Raw genomic sequence first — 18,102 nt, 5'->3', positions numbered from 1 at the left:
TGAAGAGAGGCACGGCATTTGCTGAAGTGAGCGCGGCGGTGGCAGCGGCAGCGGCAGCCGCGACGGGTGCTGCGTGAGGGGACGCGATGTGAAGCTGCCTCCACACGGCCCGCCAGGGCAGACGGCGGTGACGCCCGGGACGTGACGAAAAGGTGAGAGCGCGGTGGTGGCTTCCCGTGACTGTTTCCTCGGGGCGAGCGAAGCAACTCAAGCCCGAGCCCGGGAGAGGCCCCGCAACAGTGCCGGGCCCGAGGCTTGCTCTCCCGCCCGGCACCCGGGGCGCTGCTGCGGCGTTATGTAACTGAAGGCGGCTTGACTGTCAGGCGGCCCTTCGGCGTGGGTTTCCGTGGATGTGTGTGAGAGAGGGTGTCACATGGGGGCCTCCGCTTCAGACACAACACACTCGCAACCGCCACCACCACCCCCGCCCCGAGTACGGAGAGGTGGAGGCCGGCGCTCCTGCAGCGTGCCTCCTCCGGCCCCGCACGGAAACGGCCTCCTGAAAGGGTGCCGGGCTGGGTTTTGCTGCTGCTGCTGTCCTTCGTTCCGGACAATCCTCGGCATCCACAACACGTTCAGGAAACCATGGCGGTCTGTGCAGCTTTCCATCACTGCAGCTGTCTGCAGCGTCATCTCATGCTCGCCTGTAAACTATACAGACTCTGAGTGTTGGTGGACAGTTCGGTTATATTGCTTCCAGCGCTAAAGGAAGTGGGGCTCCTTGGTTGGGTTTTAAAAAAAAAAACAAACGACGGTCAGGGAAGTGTGACTGTTTTCTGAGTCTTCTTCCCCACCCCCCTCATTTTCTTCTGAAGTTACGTTAGTTCAACCTGTTGTAAAATAAAGGACACCATTGAAAAGGTCACTGTCGTGGTACCTTTGATGCAAGTAAGGCTGCCTATACCTCCCCCCCCCCATCTTGAAATTGTATTAAGTAATTGAGTGGACAAATTATTCTTTTGGGGTTTTATCGAAATTATCCTTACATTTTCAAGCACAAGTTAGTCTTTCTAACTTTATTTAAAAGCTGTTGTCCCATTTCGGTTTTGTAGCTATAGAAGGAAACCAAAGATCGCTTGTGCTAATTATGCAGCCCCAGATATATAGAACAAAAAGGTCGTCAGTGAGAGGAGGTCTAGGTACATTTCTCTATTCACTTAATCACTAGTAGCTGATAAGAGGTTGTAGCTAGACAAGGTTCCCTGTAAAATCTCTGCAAGGCACCTAATTTACCATCTTGACTCCTTTGTGGTGTCAATTTCTTATCCATTGGCCTTTTCTTTTATTCCTATAATACTGGGTTACATCTCTTACCTGGTTAGCACACAGCAAACACTGATGTGCTGGAGGTGATTACTAGGAAAGTCTCTTAATGCAAGCCTTTCTTTTATTTGAGAATAATTCAGGATTCTTAACTATTTTTGTCTGTTGTGACATGCCCATTCATGTGGCAACAAGTAGGACTTCCATGTATGGTGTTTTTGGGGATGGCTTTTCTTTCTGATTAGGCTTATTCCTGAACACAATTCTTTCTGATCAGGCTTATTCCTGAACACAATTACTTGGAAATCCCATTGAATATTTTTAGTATGCATACTTTGGATCAAAGCCTTTATAGCTCCATCATATTTACCCAGAAGCAAACCTGTTTTATTCAGGGGAGGTGAACTTGCAAGTACACCTGTATGCATAGCATTTCTTGAGCTAGGAAAAAAATTAAGCTAATGTGAAGAATACAAGTTTATGGAAAACAGAAGCAATTATAAAGGTATATTCCTGTAAAATATGAGATGTGCCGGAAAGGAGACTGATGATCATTGAATTTCCTTTACTTTGGATTAGGTCTCTTCAGTGTTTTTAAAGGGGGGAAAGTTATAGGTTTTCAGTGGGTTCTTTAGCACAGAGTTCACTTTTAGGGCTATAGACTTTACTTGAACCACATGTTTAGCTCTAACATAGCATTTGGTTGGCCTAGGCCTTACTGCTTAGCTTTGGGTGAATAGCATTTTCAGTGGCTTTCATAAATGTGCATGGAAAGACCCAAACCTTGTAGTGACTTATCTAAAAAGTATTTATTTCTTCTTATAATTTGCACTAACTGTGATTAAATATTCTATCAGCACGAAACAAAAGTTAAGAGTGTTTTTTCCTCTTTCCGGTCTCTTTCTTTGCAAGAGTAGAAGGTACACTAATTGCTGTTTCTCTTATATACCCTTTGGGGTCAGAACTTTGCAAGCTATAGACATTTGGGATTTTAATAGTGGTAGCTCATAGTTGCTAAATAACCATCTTAAGGGTGAAACACATAGCACAAATTTGTGTCCACTGTTTTTTACTATAGTTTTTTTTCTTTCTCAAGATGCTATTTGTAATCTAAGTAACAAAGGTACAAGCACATAAGCACACTCTACCTGTTTTGTGAGTTGGTTATGCATGGACATTTTTAGTTTGCTTTTTGTTCTTTCTCTTCTGGTGAGCTATTAATTGTAGAAGTGGCATTAATACTGGCGGGAGATGGGGGGAGACTTTCTCTGTCCTTGATATGGATAAGACAATATATGTGTGTTTATTTTTAAAGGGAGAATTATTTTTAAAGGGAATTGCACTGCATAGAAAATTAATTTGGCATAATAAGTTGAAGGTAATTGGTTTAGGGTGAGATCTGTGTCAGAAACTAACTGAATAGCTATCTGTAAAATGGATGTTATAAGTTACAGTGTGTCTCAGATGTGATGATAAAGGGCTGGTGTGTGTGTTTGGGCTGCTCTGTCTTTTATCCAGTTTGTTGTCTTTTGCAAGTCACCTGTTATCATCTCATTCTGCACTCTGTTTGCAATGGTAGCCAGATAAACGCCTCTGGGAAGCTAAAAGCACAACTTCAGGTAGTATTCTTCCTCTGTTGTTTCCAGCATTAGATATTCAGAAAGGGAGATGTGTGTTGGTTGTATGAGTCTTGTTATGCATGAGAGAGAAACTTCTATGTTGTCATCTGTCAGGCTTTGCTGTTATGTTACCCTGTTCTAAAAGACATAAATGTTTTCTAGAATGCCTTCTTCATTGCTCATATAATGCATGTTATGTCTGCAGTTTGTGGCTTTGCTCACTTTCTTGAGGCATCTGCTTGCCATGTAGGTTATTTTCTGATTATGGCACAATTGTACTTGGGTTGTATTAATCTCTGGGGTCTATTGTCATTTGTGGATAGTATTGTCTGATGCCATGGGATACTGCAATAGTTGTACACCTTTTGATATATAGAGTGTTTCTGTCTCTTGGCCCACAGGGCTTGGACCTGCCAGGCTCTGCTGGTTGAAGTGGCTTAGCAGGATGCTTGGACTTGTAACACCTGCACTTATGGGGAGGCATCAGCTACCACTGGATATGAACCAGGGTTAAGGCAACAAATGATGCTAAGCCATGGGTAAGCATTATGTCTACACGGTATCATACACTGTGCAAGAATAATAAAATAATTATAGTAGAAAAGGAAGATGAGTAGGCTTTTGCAGTAGGAAAGAGTGAAATGCCAGAGGAAGCCTGCATAAGCATGGTGTAACATAGTCTTTTGAGCCGTTGAGCTACAAATAAAAAAAAATCCCTTGTTTTGAACCTTGTTGTATGCCTTAGGTCAGCACCTCCTTGCCTCAGTGTCCTCAACCCAGCTGCATTAGGGGATTGATAGCTCTTAACTTGTAAGAAGTGTCCATATTTACCTTATGTCAAAATGTGCTATATAAAGTAGTACTGTTAAAAGTGTATAATAATTCAAGTATAAATATATGTGCATAATAATTTAAATATATGTGTATTTATTATTCTTTAATAATAATAGCCTGACAAACACTTTGATATGTCACTAATTTGGCTACTACATCAAAGTATAGCCAATATAGGAATAAACTACTTTATTCTTCTGGAAAATGGAAAGCCGCTCTAAATGTTGCACTAACACTGAGGGGCCAAGCAACATTGTGGTACTCTATCAGACAAGAAGTTAAAAGCTGGCATTATTTAAAGAGAATATTGCTTAGAAGCTAGCTGAACTCTTCTTGTGTTGATTCTTTGACTCCAGGAATTCAAACACAGAGACTGGAACTGTTCTTGTTAACCAATGTAATGGTTTCAGAATAAATCAGTTAACTCACCAGTAATTAAGTTGCCAGAACTAGGTGATATTTTGAAGCTCAGACATGGAGTTGCAGGAATGTTGCATTTAACTGCTGATGACAATAAATCTGCACTAGATGTACTGTTAGACTGACAGGAGTCTGTTCTAATGACATCAGGTATAGAATCTATTTAAGCCTCAAGAAACCATGACTTATCTAAATATTTTTGTTTGACGTTTTTGCAATTTGGAATTATTGACTAGAATGAGATTTGGCTTTTGTATTTAAGAGAAGAATAAGATTTTATGCCTCATGGCTCTTATGGGGAGAGAATTTCTGATTGTGAAAACAGTACTGGAGGCAGATGTGGGCCAAGTCTCTTCAAAAGACGGCATTACTGTACCTATTGGGAATGCAGAGTTCTTTGTTTGCCACAGAAAAAGTTAAAGCCAAAAAAATCCTTTTGGTCAGGGTGGGAGTCATACATATTGTCTGGGGGGAACTTCTTCATGTGTTGTGGTTTCCAGTTCTACTCATGCACTGATACAATCTGTACTGAAACTTGGGGAAAAGTCGGGGTTATTCTGACTCTTATGTGGGGTAATGTACACAGTTATACGATAACCTTGTGAGTCAGAGTTCGAAACCAATGGTGCTTGACAAGAAGACCTGAGTCAGATTGAGGTGATGAGAGAGGAGGTCCTACGACTGATAGACAACTTAAAAACTGATAAATCATCAAGCCCAAATGGCATACATCCAAGAGTTCTGAAAGAACTCAGATGTGAACTTGTGGATCTCCTGACAAAAATATGTAATCTTTCATTAAAATCTGCCTCCATTCCTGAAGACTGGAAGGTAGCTAATGTCACCCCCATCTTTAAAAAGGGTTCCAGAGGAGATCTAAGAAATTACAGGTCAGTCAGTCTGACATCAATGCCGGTAAGTTGGTAGAAACTGTTATTAAGGAGAGAATTAGTAGGCAGAGAATTAGTAGGCACATTGATGAACAAAACCTATTGAGGAAGACTCAGCATGAGTTCTGTAAGGGAAGATCTTGTCTCGCTAACCTGTTAGTGTTCTTTGAGGGGGTGAACAGACATGTGGACGAGAGGGGCCCAATAGATGTTGTTTACCTTGATTTCCAGAAAGCTTTTGATAATGTTCCTTATCAAAGGCTCCTAAGTAAGCTCAGTAGTCATGGGATAAAAGGACAAGTCCTCTTGTGGATCAGAAACTGGCTAATTAATAGGAAACAGAGAGTGTATAAATGTGCAATTTTCACAGTGGAGGGTGGTGAGCAGTGCGGTACTGCAGGGCTCAGTACTGGGTCCGATGCTTTTTAACTTGTTCATTAATGATTTGGAGTTGGGAGTAAGTAGTGAAGTGGCTAAATTTGCGGATGACACTAAATTGTTCAGGGTGGTGAGAACCAGGGAAGACTGTGAGACACTCCAAAGAGATCTGTTGAGGATGGGCAAGTGGGCGTCAGTGAGGCAAATGGGATTCAGTGTGGCCAAGTGCAAAGTGATGCAAATTGGGGCCAAAAATTCTAACTATAAATACACGTTGATGGGGTCCAAACTGGCGGAGACTGACTAAGAGATCTTGGAGTCATAGTAGATAACTCACTGAAAATGTCGAGACAGTGTGCGTCTGCAGTAAAAAAGGTCAATGCTATGTTGGGGATTATTAGGAAGGGAATTGAAAACAAATCAGCCAGTATCATAGTGCCCCTGTATAAATTGATGGTGCAACCTCATTTGAAATACTGTGTACAATTCTGGTCACCACACCTCAAAAAGGATATTATAGCACTAGAAAAAGTGCAGAAAAGGGCAACTAGAATGATAAAAGGGTTGGAATGCTTTCCCTATGAAGAAAGGTTAAAATGCTTTGGGCTCTTTAGCTTGGAGGAACGACAACTGAGGGGGTGACATGATAGAGGTTTACAAGTTTATACATGGGATAGAGCAGGTAAACAAAGAAGTACTTTTCTCCCTTTCTCACAGTACAAGAACTAATGGGTACTCAGTGAAATTGCTAAGCGGTCAGGTTAGAATGGATAAAAGGAAGTACTTCTTTACATGGAATTCATTCCCACAGGAGGTGGCGGCGGCTACAAGCATGGATGGCTTCAAGAGGGAATTGGATAAACATATGGAGCAGAGTTCCATCAGTGGCTATTAGCCACAAGGTATAGATAGGAACTCTCAGTCTGGGACAAGTGATGCTCTGTATTCTTGGTGCTTGGGGGGGGGGGCAACAGTAGGAGGGCATCTAGAGTCTTGGCTCTACTGGTGGACCTCCTCATGGCACCTGGTATTTTTGGCCACTGTGTGACAGAGTGTTGGACTGGATGGGTCATTGGCCTGATCCAACATTGGCTTCTCTTATGTTCTTAAGCATCTGTGAGAGCCTTCAGTGTTCATTGTCAAATCTATGCTAGGGCTTTTAAATTTAAATTTAAAAATTCCATACTGTTTAAAAATTCAATTTTTTGAACAATGATAATACTCATTGTACATGCTTCATTCTAATTTTAAGCATGTAATTGGATGCACAGACTGAACAACCCACTATAATGGAAAGTTGCTGCTGTTTTCAGGAGACAAATGGGTCCTGATCTTATGAAATAGTTTGGGAACAGAGAAGCTGTAGCCTTTTTATAAGAACATTCCTTTATGTACACCTTAAGAAAAGAGCTTTCTTTTTGTAGAAATGATGGATATTTCAACAAAGGAAGGTTTTTGTTCATATGCTATTTCCCAAGTTCAGAAAGATGAGCTAGTAGGTGGTTTCAAAAATGATGTCTGGTACCGGTATTCGGTATAGAACATCATCTAAACCCAGTGTGTTCTCTCGTTAACTATTGTTTTCCGTAACGGGTAGTCACATCTTCAATGAAATATTTGAAACATCCCCAAATAGCTCATGGGATTTATGTTTTAGGAAGACGTTTAATTTTTCAAACTACCTTTCACTAATGTGTTGTATAAGTATTTAATTGTAAGGCATGTCAAGAATTGTGGTGCAAACGGCATTCTTAGATGTGTGCTCATTATTCAGTAGTATCCAGTCCTTTAGTATTATACTATCATAAAAAAGGTATTTTCTGAATCTGTTAAAGCATGTCCACAGGAGAAGAATGTCAAAGTCTTTAATGTGCAACATTATGAAACTCATAGTAATTAATAATTCAGTTTTTGTTTTCAGTGAAAAGTCACTGGTAAATTCCCTTAATAGCAAGGCATTGGATTTATGGGGAAAAAAATACTCTGCTCATAGGTCAGATTATATTTCAGCTGTATATGATGAGGCTTATATCAAGTCACAAGGCAGGCTCTAAAAAATTGATCCAGACTTAATACTTCCTTTGTATCCAAGTGTAGAATAGCAAGAATGTTTATTATTGCTTCTAAATACATTGTGTCTATAGACTGTATTTTCTCTTGTTTCCATGATAATATATTAGCATTTTTAGAGTGCTGTCAGTTTACATTATGCTTTACAAAGTAATGTAAGCAAAAAAAGTAGACAATAAAGAGGGAGAAGAGGAGGTTTGGCCATAGTATCAAAGAATGCATGTGAGCTAATAAAGTTATAAATACTTACGCTTTATTTTGTTTGGGCCATGGAACAAGAGATTGAGCAGAAGTCTTCTTTGAAAGGTGTGCTTTGACAAGGAATCTGAAAGAATGAGGTGACAGCATATAGTAATTTTGGAGGAGAGGTTCAGTAGAATGGGTAGAATAATCTAAGAGAGCAGAAGTCTTGGGGGAGAGCTGAGAACAGTACACATGGAGAATGTGAAGCAGCAATCATGGAAAAGTAGGGTAGGCAGAGGTGGGACTGTGGAGGACTTTAAAGTAAAGACAAGCATTATGTATTGTGGGCACAAGAGAAATGGCAATCTAGTGCAGGCATGTAAAGAAAGGCATCAGGTACTCCGAGTGAACAAGAGAGGTGATTAGTTTAGGTTCACAGTTCTGGGTGAGGGGACTAAGGAGTGGTAAGGAACCATCCACTGAAAAAAGGTTGCAGTAATCCAGGTGGGAGATGACCAGATGTGTCATTTTAAGGTTTTGCAGATGGGACAAAGAGGGTTTTTGCTATGTAGTATACAAAAGTGTGTAACTAGTGGCAGATTGAATATGAAAATCAAAGGAAATGGAGAAATTGATCTTATCAGTTGTGGATGAGAGTGCTGTTGATTGACGTGTAATATAATTGAGGGTAGCAGGGCTTGGGATGAAATATGAGCTCTTATATTCTCTTATTGCATTCAGGCATTTAGCAGCACAGCCATGAACAAAAAGAGGACCAAGTGGATTAATGTGCCCTTAACAGTATTGCCAGGGCAGCTGTTAGCTCCATCCATCATACCAAATGCTTTGTGAACAGTCTATAAGCATGGGACAACATGTGTTTGGGTGACCAAATGTGAATGCTTTCAAAAGCCAAAGGGTGTGTGTGTTTGCTTAGTTTCTACAGGACTTCTGTGGGAAACTAAAGGGAAGTGTCAAATGGAATAAGAATAATAACAATATTGGACAAAGGTAATATAGTATGCTGGGATACAGTGAGAGGAATCTATTTTCACGTCCTTTAGTCTGATTTACCTCAGAGTTGTATAAATACAGGGATTAAAATAAAATTATGCATACTTCGAATAATAATAGAAACACTTGATTACCAAATTAAAAATTGCTATGATTGAGAGAGAATGGGGTAGTTTATTTTGGTTATTGTAGAGTACATTATATGAAAAATGACAGTCATGAGATGGATCACTTTATTAGCTAATATCTGTAGTAAATCTTCTGCTTTAGAATTACTAAGAACATCATTACTAAGTACTTGACTACATGTTTATGTTGCTCAGATTACTTGACTTCATAGGGGATTAATATCAGGCAGGTTGCGACACGACTGATTTTTTTTTGTTAGAGTCCCCTGGAGGAAATAATAATTGACCAATTTTCCAATGGTAACAGAAAAAGTTTGATTTCTAGAGAAGTGATAAAGGAAATAAGACAGTCATTGGTAGTTGATTGCTTGGTTGATGGCTGAATCCTGAAATGCAAGCAGCAATTACATAAATTGATTAGAAGCCTTCAGAATTCTGTTAGTTCTTTAAAGGTGATTCTGATTACTAAATTTTCTTTCTGTTTCAGTACTTAGCAGACATTGAGAAAGTGACACCTTTATAATACTTTAAAAAAAACTTGAGAAATAGAAGCTTTTCTTATTTATTACTAGTTACAGAGATGATTTGGTGAAGTAATTTGGAAAATTCTTTTTAAAAGTTTTAAAAGATGTGGCAGGGTAGATTATTTTAAATTATCAGAAAAAAGACAATTTAAATCATTAACTGAAATAAACAGTTTCAATTATTATTTTATGCTTCCTAAATGAAAATGCATACTTTAACTATAGACTTGGTCAGTAATCTATCATGACTTTTATAAGCATTATATAAATCACAGCCAGGACACCAGTACCTTAGATGATAGAGTAGTGCATCAAATTAGGTTATATATCTCCGCATTCTACTGTCATGATTAGTCTGGTCATTTGAATGTTGATACAAGTGGTCCCAAATCCTAATCTGCTACCTGGTTTCACACTAAAATAGCATAGGGGAAAAAACCTTTATTTGTCCATCTCCCACTCCTGTTCCAAAGCTGCCTTCTTAGGTTTCAATATTTGGCTAGATAAAAGTATGTTCAAATCTGGACTAAAGCAACCACATTCTAATTTAGGAATATATGACAAAGTGATGGGGCTCCTAAGCAAGACTGGAAAGAAAACTGAGATGTAGCTTTATTGAAAACAGGGAGTTCATTGAGCAGAAGATAAAGAACCCTTAGGCAGTCAGAATATTATCAAGTACACAAAATACCAGTAGTACTGAATATTACAATGTTCACCAAGTGTCTAAGGAGCTAATAATCCAAACAGATAACAGAATTGCATAAACAAATTTTGTAATTTCCAAAAGGAATGCGTACCCAGGTTCAGAGCAAGAACCTAAGAAAAAGGTAGAGGGAAGTAAGCAGTGGGGTCCCACAAGAATCATTATTGTGGCCAGTACTATTTAATTTATTCATAAGTAATCTGGAATTAGGAATAAGTAGTGTAGTGGCCAAATTTGCAGATGACACAGAATTATTCAGAATGGTGAAGCCCAAGGATGACTATGAAGAGTTCCAAGATGACCTCCTCAAACTGGGTGAGTGTGGCAAATGAAGTTCAGTGTTGTATAAGTATAACGTGATATGCACTGGGACAAAAAAAAATCCCAATTTCAAGTATAGGGTAATGGGGTCTGAACTTGCTGCGTCTGAGAGGGGGAAAGTTCTCTGGGTCATAATAGATAGCTCAGTGAAAGTGTCAACCCAATGTGCTGCAGCAGTGAAAAGGACAAACTCGGTGTTAGGGATTATTAGGAAAGGGATTGTCAGAACCCACAGCCAACAACGGAGTACACACTTCTTTAGAAAGGTTATACTTTTATTGAAGAGCCATAGATGCATTAACATAGTCACTGTTAAGAATAGCAGTTGCCTCTTGAACCTAATGAGATATAGGGCATTCGTATGCACACACACACCCCACTGCGCTGGCCAATTAGGCACCCTCCCGTGCGCAGGCTAGAGCCGGCAAGCATTACTAGGCGAAGCTGGGAATTGTGCGGCTCCCACGGTCGGCCTTGAAGGCAGACAACACACATTACCACCTGTACGGCTTTGAAGATTAGCATTTCAGCGCAGAGCAGAGAGAAAGGAATGCGAAAGCAATTTACACAGACACTGAAAGAACATCCCAACCCCCATGGCAGCATAACTGACATAGATTGAGAATAAAACATCTGATATTGTAATGTAATGCCCTGTATAGATCTATGGTGTGGCCTCATTTGGAATACTGTGTACACTTCTGGTACACTTCTAGTCAACATATCTCAGAAAGGACATTGCAGATCTGGGAAAAGTACAGAGGTGGGCAATATTTTTATGCAAACCTGGAGACTACTCCAAGTGTGCAGGAAAATCTCCCTGCCCCTCAGGTGCCCCCGATGTGCGGATTTAGATATCCACACGGAGGGGGCAACTTGGCTATTAGATATATAGATTCATGGGATGGAGAGAGTTGACAAAGAGAACTTTTTTTCCATCTCCCAAAATACTAGAACTCGAGGGCATCCAGTGAAGCTGAGGAGCAGTAATTCAGGATGGACAAAAGGAAATAAATACTACTTTACACAGAGTTATTAAAATGTGTAATTCACTGCCAGACGACGTAGTGATGGCCACAGGAATAAACAGCTTGAAAAGGGGATTAGATAGATTTATTATTTTGGGGGGTGAGTACTTTGTGTGTGTACTTGGAAGTCCTGGTTGATTTCTGGTGAATCCTAGTGGGGTCGGGACATTTCAGAGAGGTGGCTTGCTATGGCCTGTCTCTGCGTCTCAGCCCTGGTATTCCTTGGAAGTCTCCCATCCAAGTACTTGCCAGAGTTGGCTCTGCTTAGCTTCCAAATACTGACGAGATCGGGCTTGCATGGGGATTAGATAGATTTATGGAGGATAAGTCTGTCAATGACTACTAGCCAGGGTGACTGAGAGGAACCTCCACATTAAGAGGCACTGAGCCTCTGAGTTCCAGAGCCAGGAAGCAACATCAGGGGAAGGCCTTGGCTTCTATGCCCTCTTGTTGGCTGTTCAGAGGAACTGGTTGGCCACTGTGTGAGACAGGATGCTGGACTAGATAGACTATTAGTCTGATCCAGCAGGGCTCTTCTTATGTTCTTATCTGCCATGCAAGGTAGAACTGAATAAATTGAGGGAGCTGAAGCCTAGGGCATACAACAGAGCGGAATGCAACACATTCTGGTACTGAAGTGAGCACAATTTGAAAGGAAATTGTGGCTTCAGATGATGAGTTTGCCAAGGAATAAAAATGAACTCAGACAATTAGATGGATTTTGATTAGATGGATAGAGGTGTGGTGAAGAGAGATTCCATGATGTAGGAAATCTTCCAAATCAAGGAGAAGAAATCAGGGTTCAGGGAGTGTTAGAAGTGGTTTTGATTACCCCACTGGAATGTGGTATAGCATGTGAAAGAAGAAAACCTCATTCATTAAAGTGGATGATATCTCACTTGCTGGTGCTCCAGTGACAAGATTGTGGGTAAGATGCAGACTCTGATCTGATGAGGTATGGTTGTGGAAATTCTGCTGCCTTTCACTTGTTTGTTCCCTTACTGTGGCTACAGCTGGGGAGGTTGATAGCAGCTGAAGCTGACAATCTTCTAATGTATACCTTTGCAATTTCGGGCACTGGGTTACCATTGCAATCTAGAGCCCCACCACCACCATTAAATGGTTACAGAGTTTAAAGGGAGAAGGGAAAGGGGAATCAGCCCTTAAAAGGAATGCAGTGCAAAACTAGTACAGAACTAATTTGTTGCAAGGACAGGAGTTCTGCTGCAAATAGCTTAATAACGGTCCCTGCCACACGGCAGGGAAAAGGAGGGCTGATCTGCGGCTAATGTGAGCCGCACCAAAGTTGGAACGCCGCAGCGGGATCCCACAGATCCCCGGAGCCGCGGCGCATCGCTCCCCTGCACGATCAGATGCCGGGGAGGAAGAATCGTATGGGAGGGGGAGGCTGCCGAACTGCGCATGCTCGAGCATGCGCAGTACGGCAGGGGGGCGAGATGCACCAGCGCAAAGACGTGCCGGTCGATCCCACGGCCCGGCTTGCAGCGCTCCAAAGGATACAACCACCTAGGTAGGTGGTTCTTTTTTACTGCGCGTTTTCACCGGTAGGGACGGATCAGGGACGGCCAGGCAACGATTCCCAGATGTTGCCGTGGGATCGCGCCCGGTTGCTCCGTTCCGTCCCCCTCCCGGCTCAAAATGCCTCATATGGACAGGGCCAGTTACTGGCTCTCCTTTGCCTTTGTAGGGAGACAGGTAGCTGTGTTTGGTGGGTGGGCAAAGATAGGCAGTTCCCCTAAGGCGGGGGGGGGGGGACCTGGTCTGGAGAGGAAGCAACAAGTCTTCCAAGCACAAATAATAGTTTGTGAGTAGTTCTGTATTTAGGCTTAGTGTACTAGCTATATACACAGGACTATTATCCAGATTTTCTTTGAAATCTGTTCACCCCCCCACCACCTGCCCAGGATTCCGTGCTTGAGCTGAAAAGACAATAATTCTTGGGTATTTTTCTTCTCTTCTGTTCTAGTTCTGTAGCAGGTAAGTGGTAGCAGTTGGTCTGCCTTACAACATTAGCTTAAACAAAAGAGGATTGAATCTGCCAAAGCTTATGCTGTAATACATGTCTTTTAGATTCTGTAGGGTTCTTGTTTTTGTTGACACAAAGTTAACACAGCTATGCCACTGGAACTCATTAGTTTAAGCTCAGTTAGTTTACATTCAGTGTGTCAAATCGTGGGTTTTTATTACACAAACCAATGTGCCTATGCTTGACACAGCACAAGAAGGCAAGTACTTGCCCCAAAGGGAACAGTCTAAAATTTAAGACAAGATGAGAAGGAGAGAGGAGAAAAGATGGAGGTGGAGCTGAACTGGGGAAGAATGTGTGTTCAGTGTGAGAAAACTTTCAAAAGTTTTTTCCCCCTGTACTCTGCCTCTTCAGAAGAACATCCTCACATGCACAAAAAACATTTTGAACCCCTTATGAAAGAAGATGAGAAAGAAGCAACTCTGCACCTTAGTTATTATATTTCTTGATATGTTAAAAACAAACAGAAATAATAAACATAGCGCAAAAAAAAAAGAAGGCCTTCCACAGCCTTGGGCCAGCTGCAGTAAATGCCCTGCTCTTCACAAGTGACTAACGTTCTAACCTTTTAGAGTAGGGCTTGACCTGCTGGATTTATGGGTTGCCAAGTTCTTCAAAATGATTTATGGGTTGCCAAGTTCTTCAAAATTTCTGGAGATTTTCCATCTCTAAAAGTGACTGGGCATCTTTCTTCAGGCCAAGTTGGCAACCCCATTTATAAATTAGAGGCAACATATTTATTATGACAGAGAAAATTTGGGCTCCTTAATTTTGAGGCTGGCTCCTGGGTCCAAAGAAAATATGTCACTAACTGATAGATGACTAAAATTGTCATATCTTCCATTGAACAGCATTAATGATGGAATGTGGCTTGACAGAATCAAAAAGGAATAAGGTAGACAACTTTTTTGTTCCTATAGTGCCCTACAAGAGCTTTCTTATGAACAATGTAACAACAATTATAGCTTTCTTCATCACTGTATATCCATGCTGGGTAGATCGGTAGTTGTTAGATCAATTTAATATGCATGTTTGAAAGGCACAGGAGCCCTGCTAAGGCAGAAATGTACCAACCCCAGAGAGCACCAGCTGGCTTTCCACTAGTTGCTGTTGCCTTCGTTTGTGGTCTTCATTAAGTGAGGCATGTTTTGAATGGCTGTCTCATGGTCTGTGAGGACACGGGATGTGATATATATTGAGTTGCAGCTACAGTTCCAGTGACTGAATGTTCATTACAGCTTGTAATAGTTCTTCTGTCTGCATGTTCTTCCACTTTGCATTCCTTAACCTATTCACTGAGCAACTCCTGAATGTCACTCTGTCCTTGATCCTGTTGAGCCTGGATATGAGACAGAGGCAGTGATCTCTTTGAATATAGACAAGGGTTATATTTCTTTTTTTGTTCTTACTGGATTTACTGGCAGTCTTTGATATGGTGTTCCAATCAACCCTGTTGAGGTGATTGGTGGTAGAAGTAGGTAACAAGGGATGTACTTTGGAATGGCTTAGATAGGTTATTGATGACTTTATACAGAGAGATGCTGTTGGATATGAGATGTCAGTGGAATTGGTCTTCTGGAATTCCACAAGGTTCAGTTTTCAGGTCTAGGGTACAGATCACCTGATTTTGCAGTAGCTCTCCTAAATGAGTGTCAGGTTGCCACATTTAAGTGGCTGAAGGTGCAGAAGTTGAAAACTAAATCCTGACTAAATGGAGTTGATGCTTGTTGGCAAAGCTGAGATCTTGGGAGATACTATGCATCCAGTATTTGATGTGGTTCAGCTGACCAGTACTGCTGTGGTTAAGAGTTTGTGATTTATACTTGATTATTGTTGCTGGAGAAGCAAGTCTTTCAGCTGCATTTAGCACGGACGTTGGATTCCTACCCTGAATCCATGCCATAGTAATTTTGAGGATAGACTGTTGTAATACGCTCTACACAGGGCTGCCCTTGAAGACACCTTGGAATCTTCAGCTGGAACAGAACTTGTATGGACAAGACAGTTCTTTCTACAAATTTGAAAAAGCCTGAGGTTTGCAGAAAAATCTGAAATCTAAAAACAAACAAACATTGGGTCTTAACCTGCACCTCCTCTCCGTAATAGAAGCAGTGTGTGTAGCTTTAAAAAAAGAATGCCCTAAGTGTAGGCCATTGTGGGGGTTGCTAGAAGAAAAAGAAGAAGAAGAAAAGATTGGAGTTATACCCTGCCCTTCACTCAGAGTATCAACTGTTGTAGCCTACTACAACAGTATTGTGAGGTGTGAAGCCTTGGTTACTGTCAGTAAAAAATGGGGGAGGGGGGACAGTGCCTTTTCTAGTGCTGTTTTGGCCTTTGAGAAAGGAGTCAATAGGGTCAGGCAGCAGCCACTAGAACTTACTATCACCATCATTGCATGACTCACGCAGGCCTGGCTTCTTGCTGCTGTTTGACAGCACCTGCCCCATGAAAGCCAGTGTGGTATAGTCGTTAGAATTTCAGACTAGGTTCTAGAAGACCGAGGTTTGAACCACAGCTCTACGTTGGACGTTCACTGGGTGACCTTAGGTCACTTACACCTTATCAGCCTAACCTAACTGACAGGGGTGATATGAGGATAAAATGGAAGGGTAGAGAATTATGTAAACTGCTTTGGGTTCTCAAGCCCTTGCAGGTTCTCTACCATGTCCATAGTTTTCCCAGGTAAAGGCTGCTGGGGGAAGGAAGGAGGAAAAGCTGAAGATGGGGGTGGTGGTCAAAGATAGGCTGACTAGTAGGAGAGAAAGAAGCAGGAAAAGGAGGCTTTGGAAACTTTCTGGGAAGGGAAAGAAGAAATAGTGGGGGAGGGATAAATGAGATGCCCCTCACAAGTCCTGGTGGGTCCCCTTTCTGGGAAAACTAGCTCAGTTGCACAGTGGAGAACCTGCAAGGGCTTACAGGGGGTACCTCACTTTCCCATCTGTCCCCCTCCCCAAACTATTTCCTCTTTGGCTCTGCCTGACAACCTTTCACAACCTCCATCTGTCTCTTCCACGCATTTATCTTCCTGTCCCCCATCTTTAGCTGTATTATTTATTTACCTCATTTATACCTTACCTTTCTCCACAGTGGGGGTGGAGTAAAGCCAGGCAGGTAGTGGAACACTCCCTACACTGCACAGCCACACACCCTGCCTCTCTCCTCTAACCACCACATAGCTGGTCGGTGATCTCAGGGTTGGAACAACAGGTAGTACCGGAGGAACCATGGTGCTCTTGGGCAGTGCATTGGGAAACAATGATATAGAATGTGCTTGTCTGTCAACTTATATGTACTTCTGCTACTTCAAGTAGAGATTCATGCCCCCTGGAACCTATAGCAGATGAGACAGCAGTGGGGGTAGGATGTTGGACAAAACAATGTTGCTGGTACAGAGGACACCTTTCTTGCCTTCTTGCCACTGCTTGTCTCCTTCATCCCATAAACGCCAGTATGTTTGCCACTGTTTTGGTGCAGCACAGCTAAGTGAGAGACTTTGGCAAGACATTGCCAATATATTAGTGAGTAACTTCTAAGGTCCTGAATATATTTAAATCATACAGTGAAACAGATAAAATTAGGCTCAAGTTTTCTAAAAATATTTTACTTGTGTTTGAGTTAGTACATTGTGCAAAGATAGTGGGTACATCAGTTGTATTACTATGTAAAGACATTCGCGCTGCACTCAATTCACACCTTCTCTTTTTTTTTTCCTGCTGAGAAGTTGAAGAGAGAGAATGATTAGGCATTAGGAGGTAGGATTTCAGATATAACAATAGCAATTCTGAAAATAAACCCTTGTTTTTTATTCCTTCCTGTTTAAAAGCCTCAGTATGAAGCAAGGTGGATGGAGAAAACGAGCCAGTGAGAGAGATGGCTGGGGGACATGGGTATGTTAAATATGAAAAATCTTTTGACAGAAGGTATTCATAAATGTAATTCTTTGAAGATTTAACTGCTTTTTTCTTGAATTGATGAGTGGATCTAACAAATAACTTCTTTAACATACTTGCTTTATTTTCACCTGTATGTTATCTATACAGTGAAGGCTGTGCTGTGTTGCCTTTGGCTTGGAAAATTGCTGTTTATCTTGTGTGTATGTATGTTTTTTCAGAAGTAGCTTAGATTGGACATCCATTACTTACAAAATGCTCATGTGATTATTCAGTTTAAAAGATGTGTACAAGTGGATTGGCAAACTAAATCTATTAACAGTGCAAATCTGAGTGGAGTTACACCCTTATAAGCAAATTGAGGTTAAATGGGAGTAACTCTGCTTAGTATTGCCTTGTAATTTTAATTAAAAATTTAATTGTAATGCATTTGGCCTTGTCAGCTGTTATTATACACAGAATAGTCAAAGAGTATTGACTAATTGTTTTACATCTAAAAATGTATTATATTTAAATCCAAGGGAGGATATATGTCTGCCAAGGTACAAAAACTGGAAGATCAGTTCTGTTCAGAGGCAGCTATTCAACATCAAAAAGATGGAACTTCATCCAGTATCTTCAGTGAGGTAGCCATCTATGTCAATGGCTTTACAGGTGATGTTCACATACATACATATATAGTGTGTTCTGATGTGTACACAATTCATTGTCACAGATTGTCGCAGATGGCTAGACGCTTGGAAGCATCTTGCTCATCCATTGAACTGAAAGCATGTTGCAAAAGACA

General features: G+C 41.2%; 1 protein-coding gene across 1 annotated transcript in view; it reads left to right on the top strand.

Annotated features, from left to right (window-relative positions):
• Positions 1-60: 60 nt before the first annotated feature.
• Positions 61-18,102, top strand: part of LOC107126175 (DNA repair protein REV1-like) — a gene marked incomplete at its 3' end in the record, with an annotated part of 45,021 nt that continues 26,979 nt past the window's right edge. Inside the window, exons 1-3 of the mRNA XM_015429702.1 lie at positions 61-152; positions 17,249-17,312; positions 17,837-17,969. Of these exons, the coding sequence (XP_015285188.1) occupies positions 17,256-17,312; positions 17,837-17,969 (190 nt within the window). The remainder of the gene's footprint in view (positions 153-17,248; positions 17,313-17,836; positions 17,970-18,102) is intronic.

This window comes from Gekko japonicus, unplaced genomic scaffold, assembly GCF_001447785.1.
Source record: "Gekko japonicus isolate JY-2015 unplaced genomic scaffold, Gekko_japonicus_V1.1 scaffold782, whole genome shotgun sequence".
Taxonomy (NCBI): domain Eukaryota; kingdom Metazoa; phylum Chordata; class Lepidosauria; order Squamata; family Gekkonidae; genus Gekko; species Gekko japonicus.
Note: the sequence above shows the minus strand (reverse complement) of the source record. Positions and strands in the feature narration are given on the sequence as shown.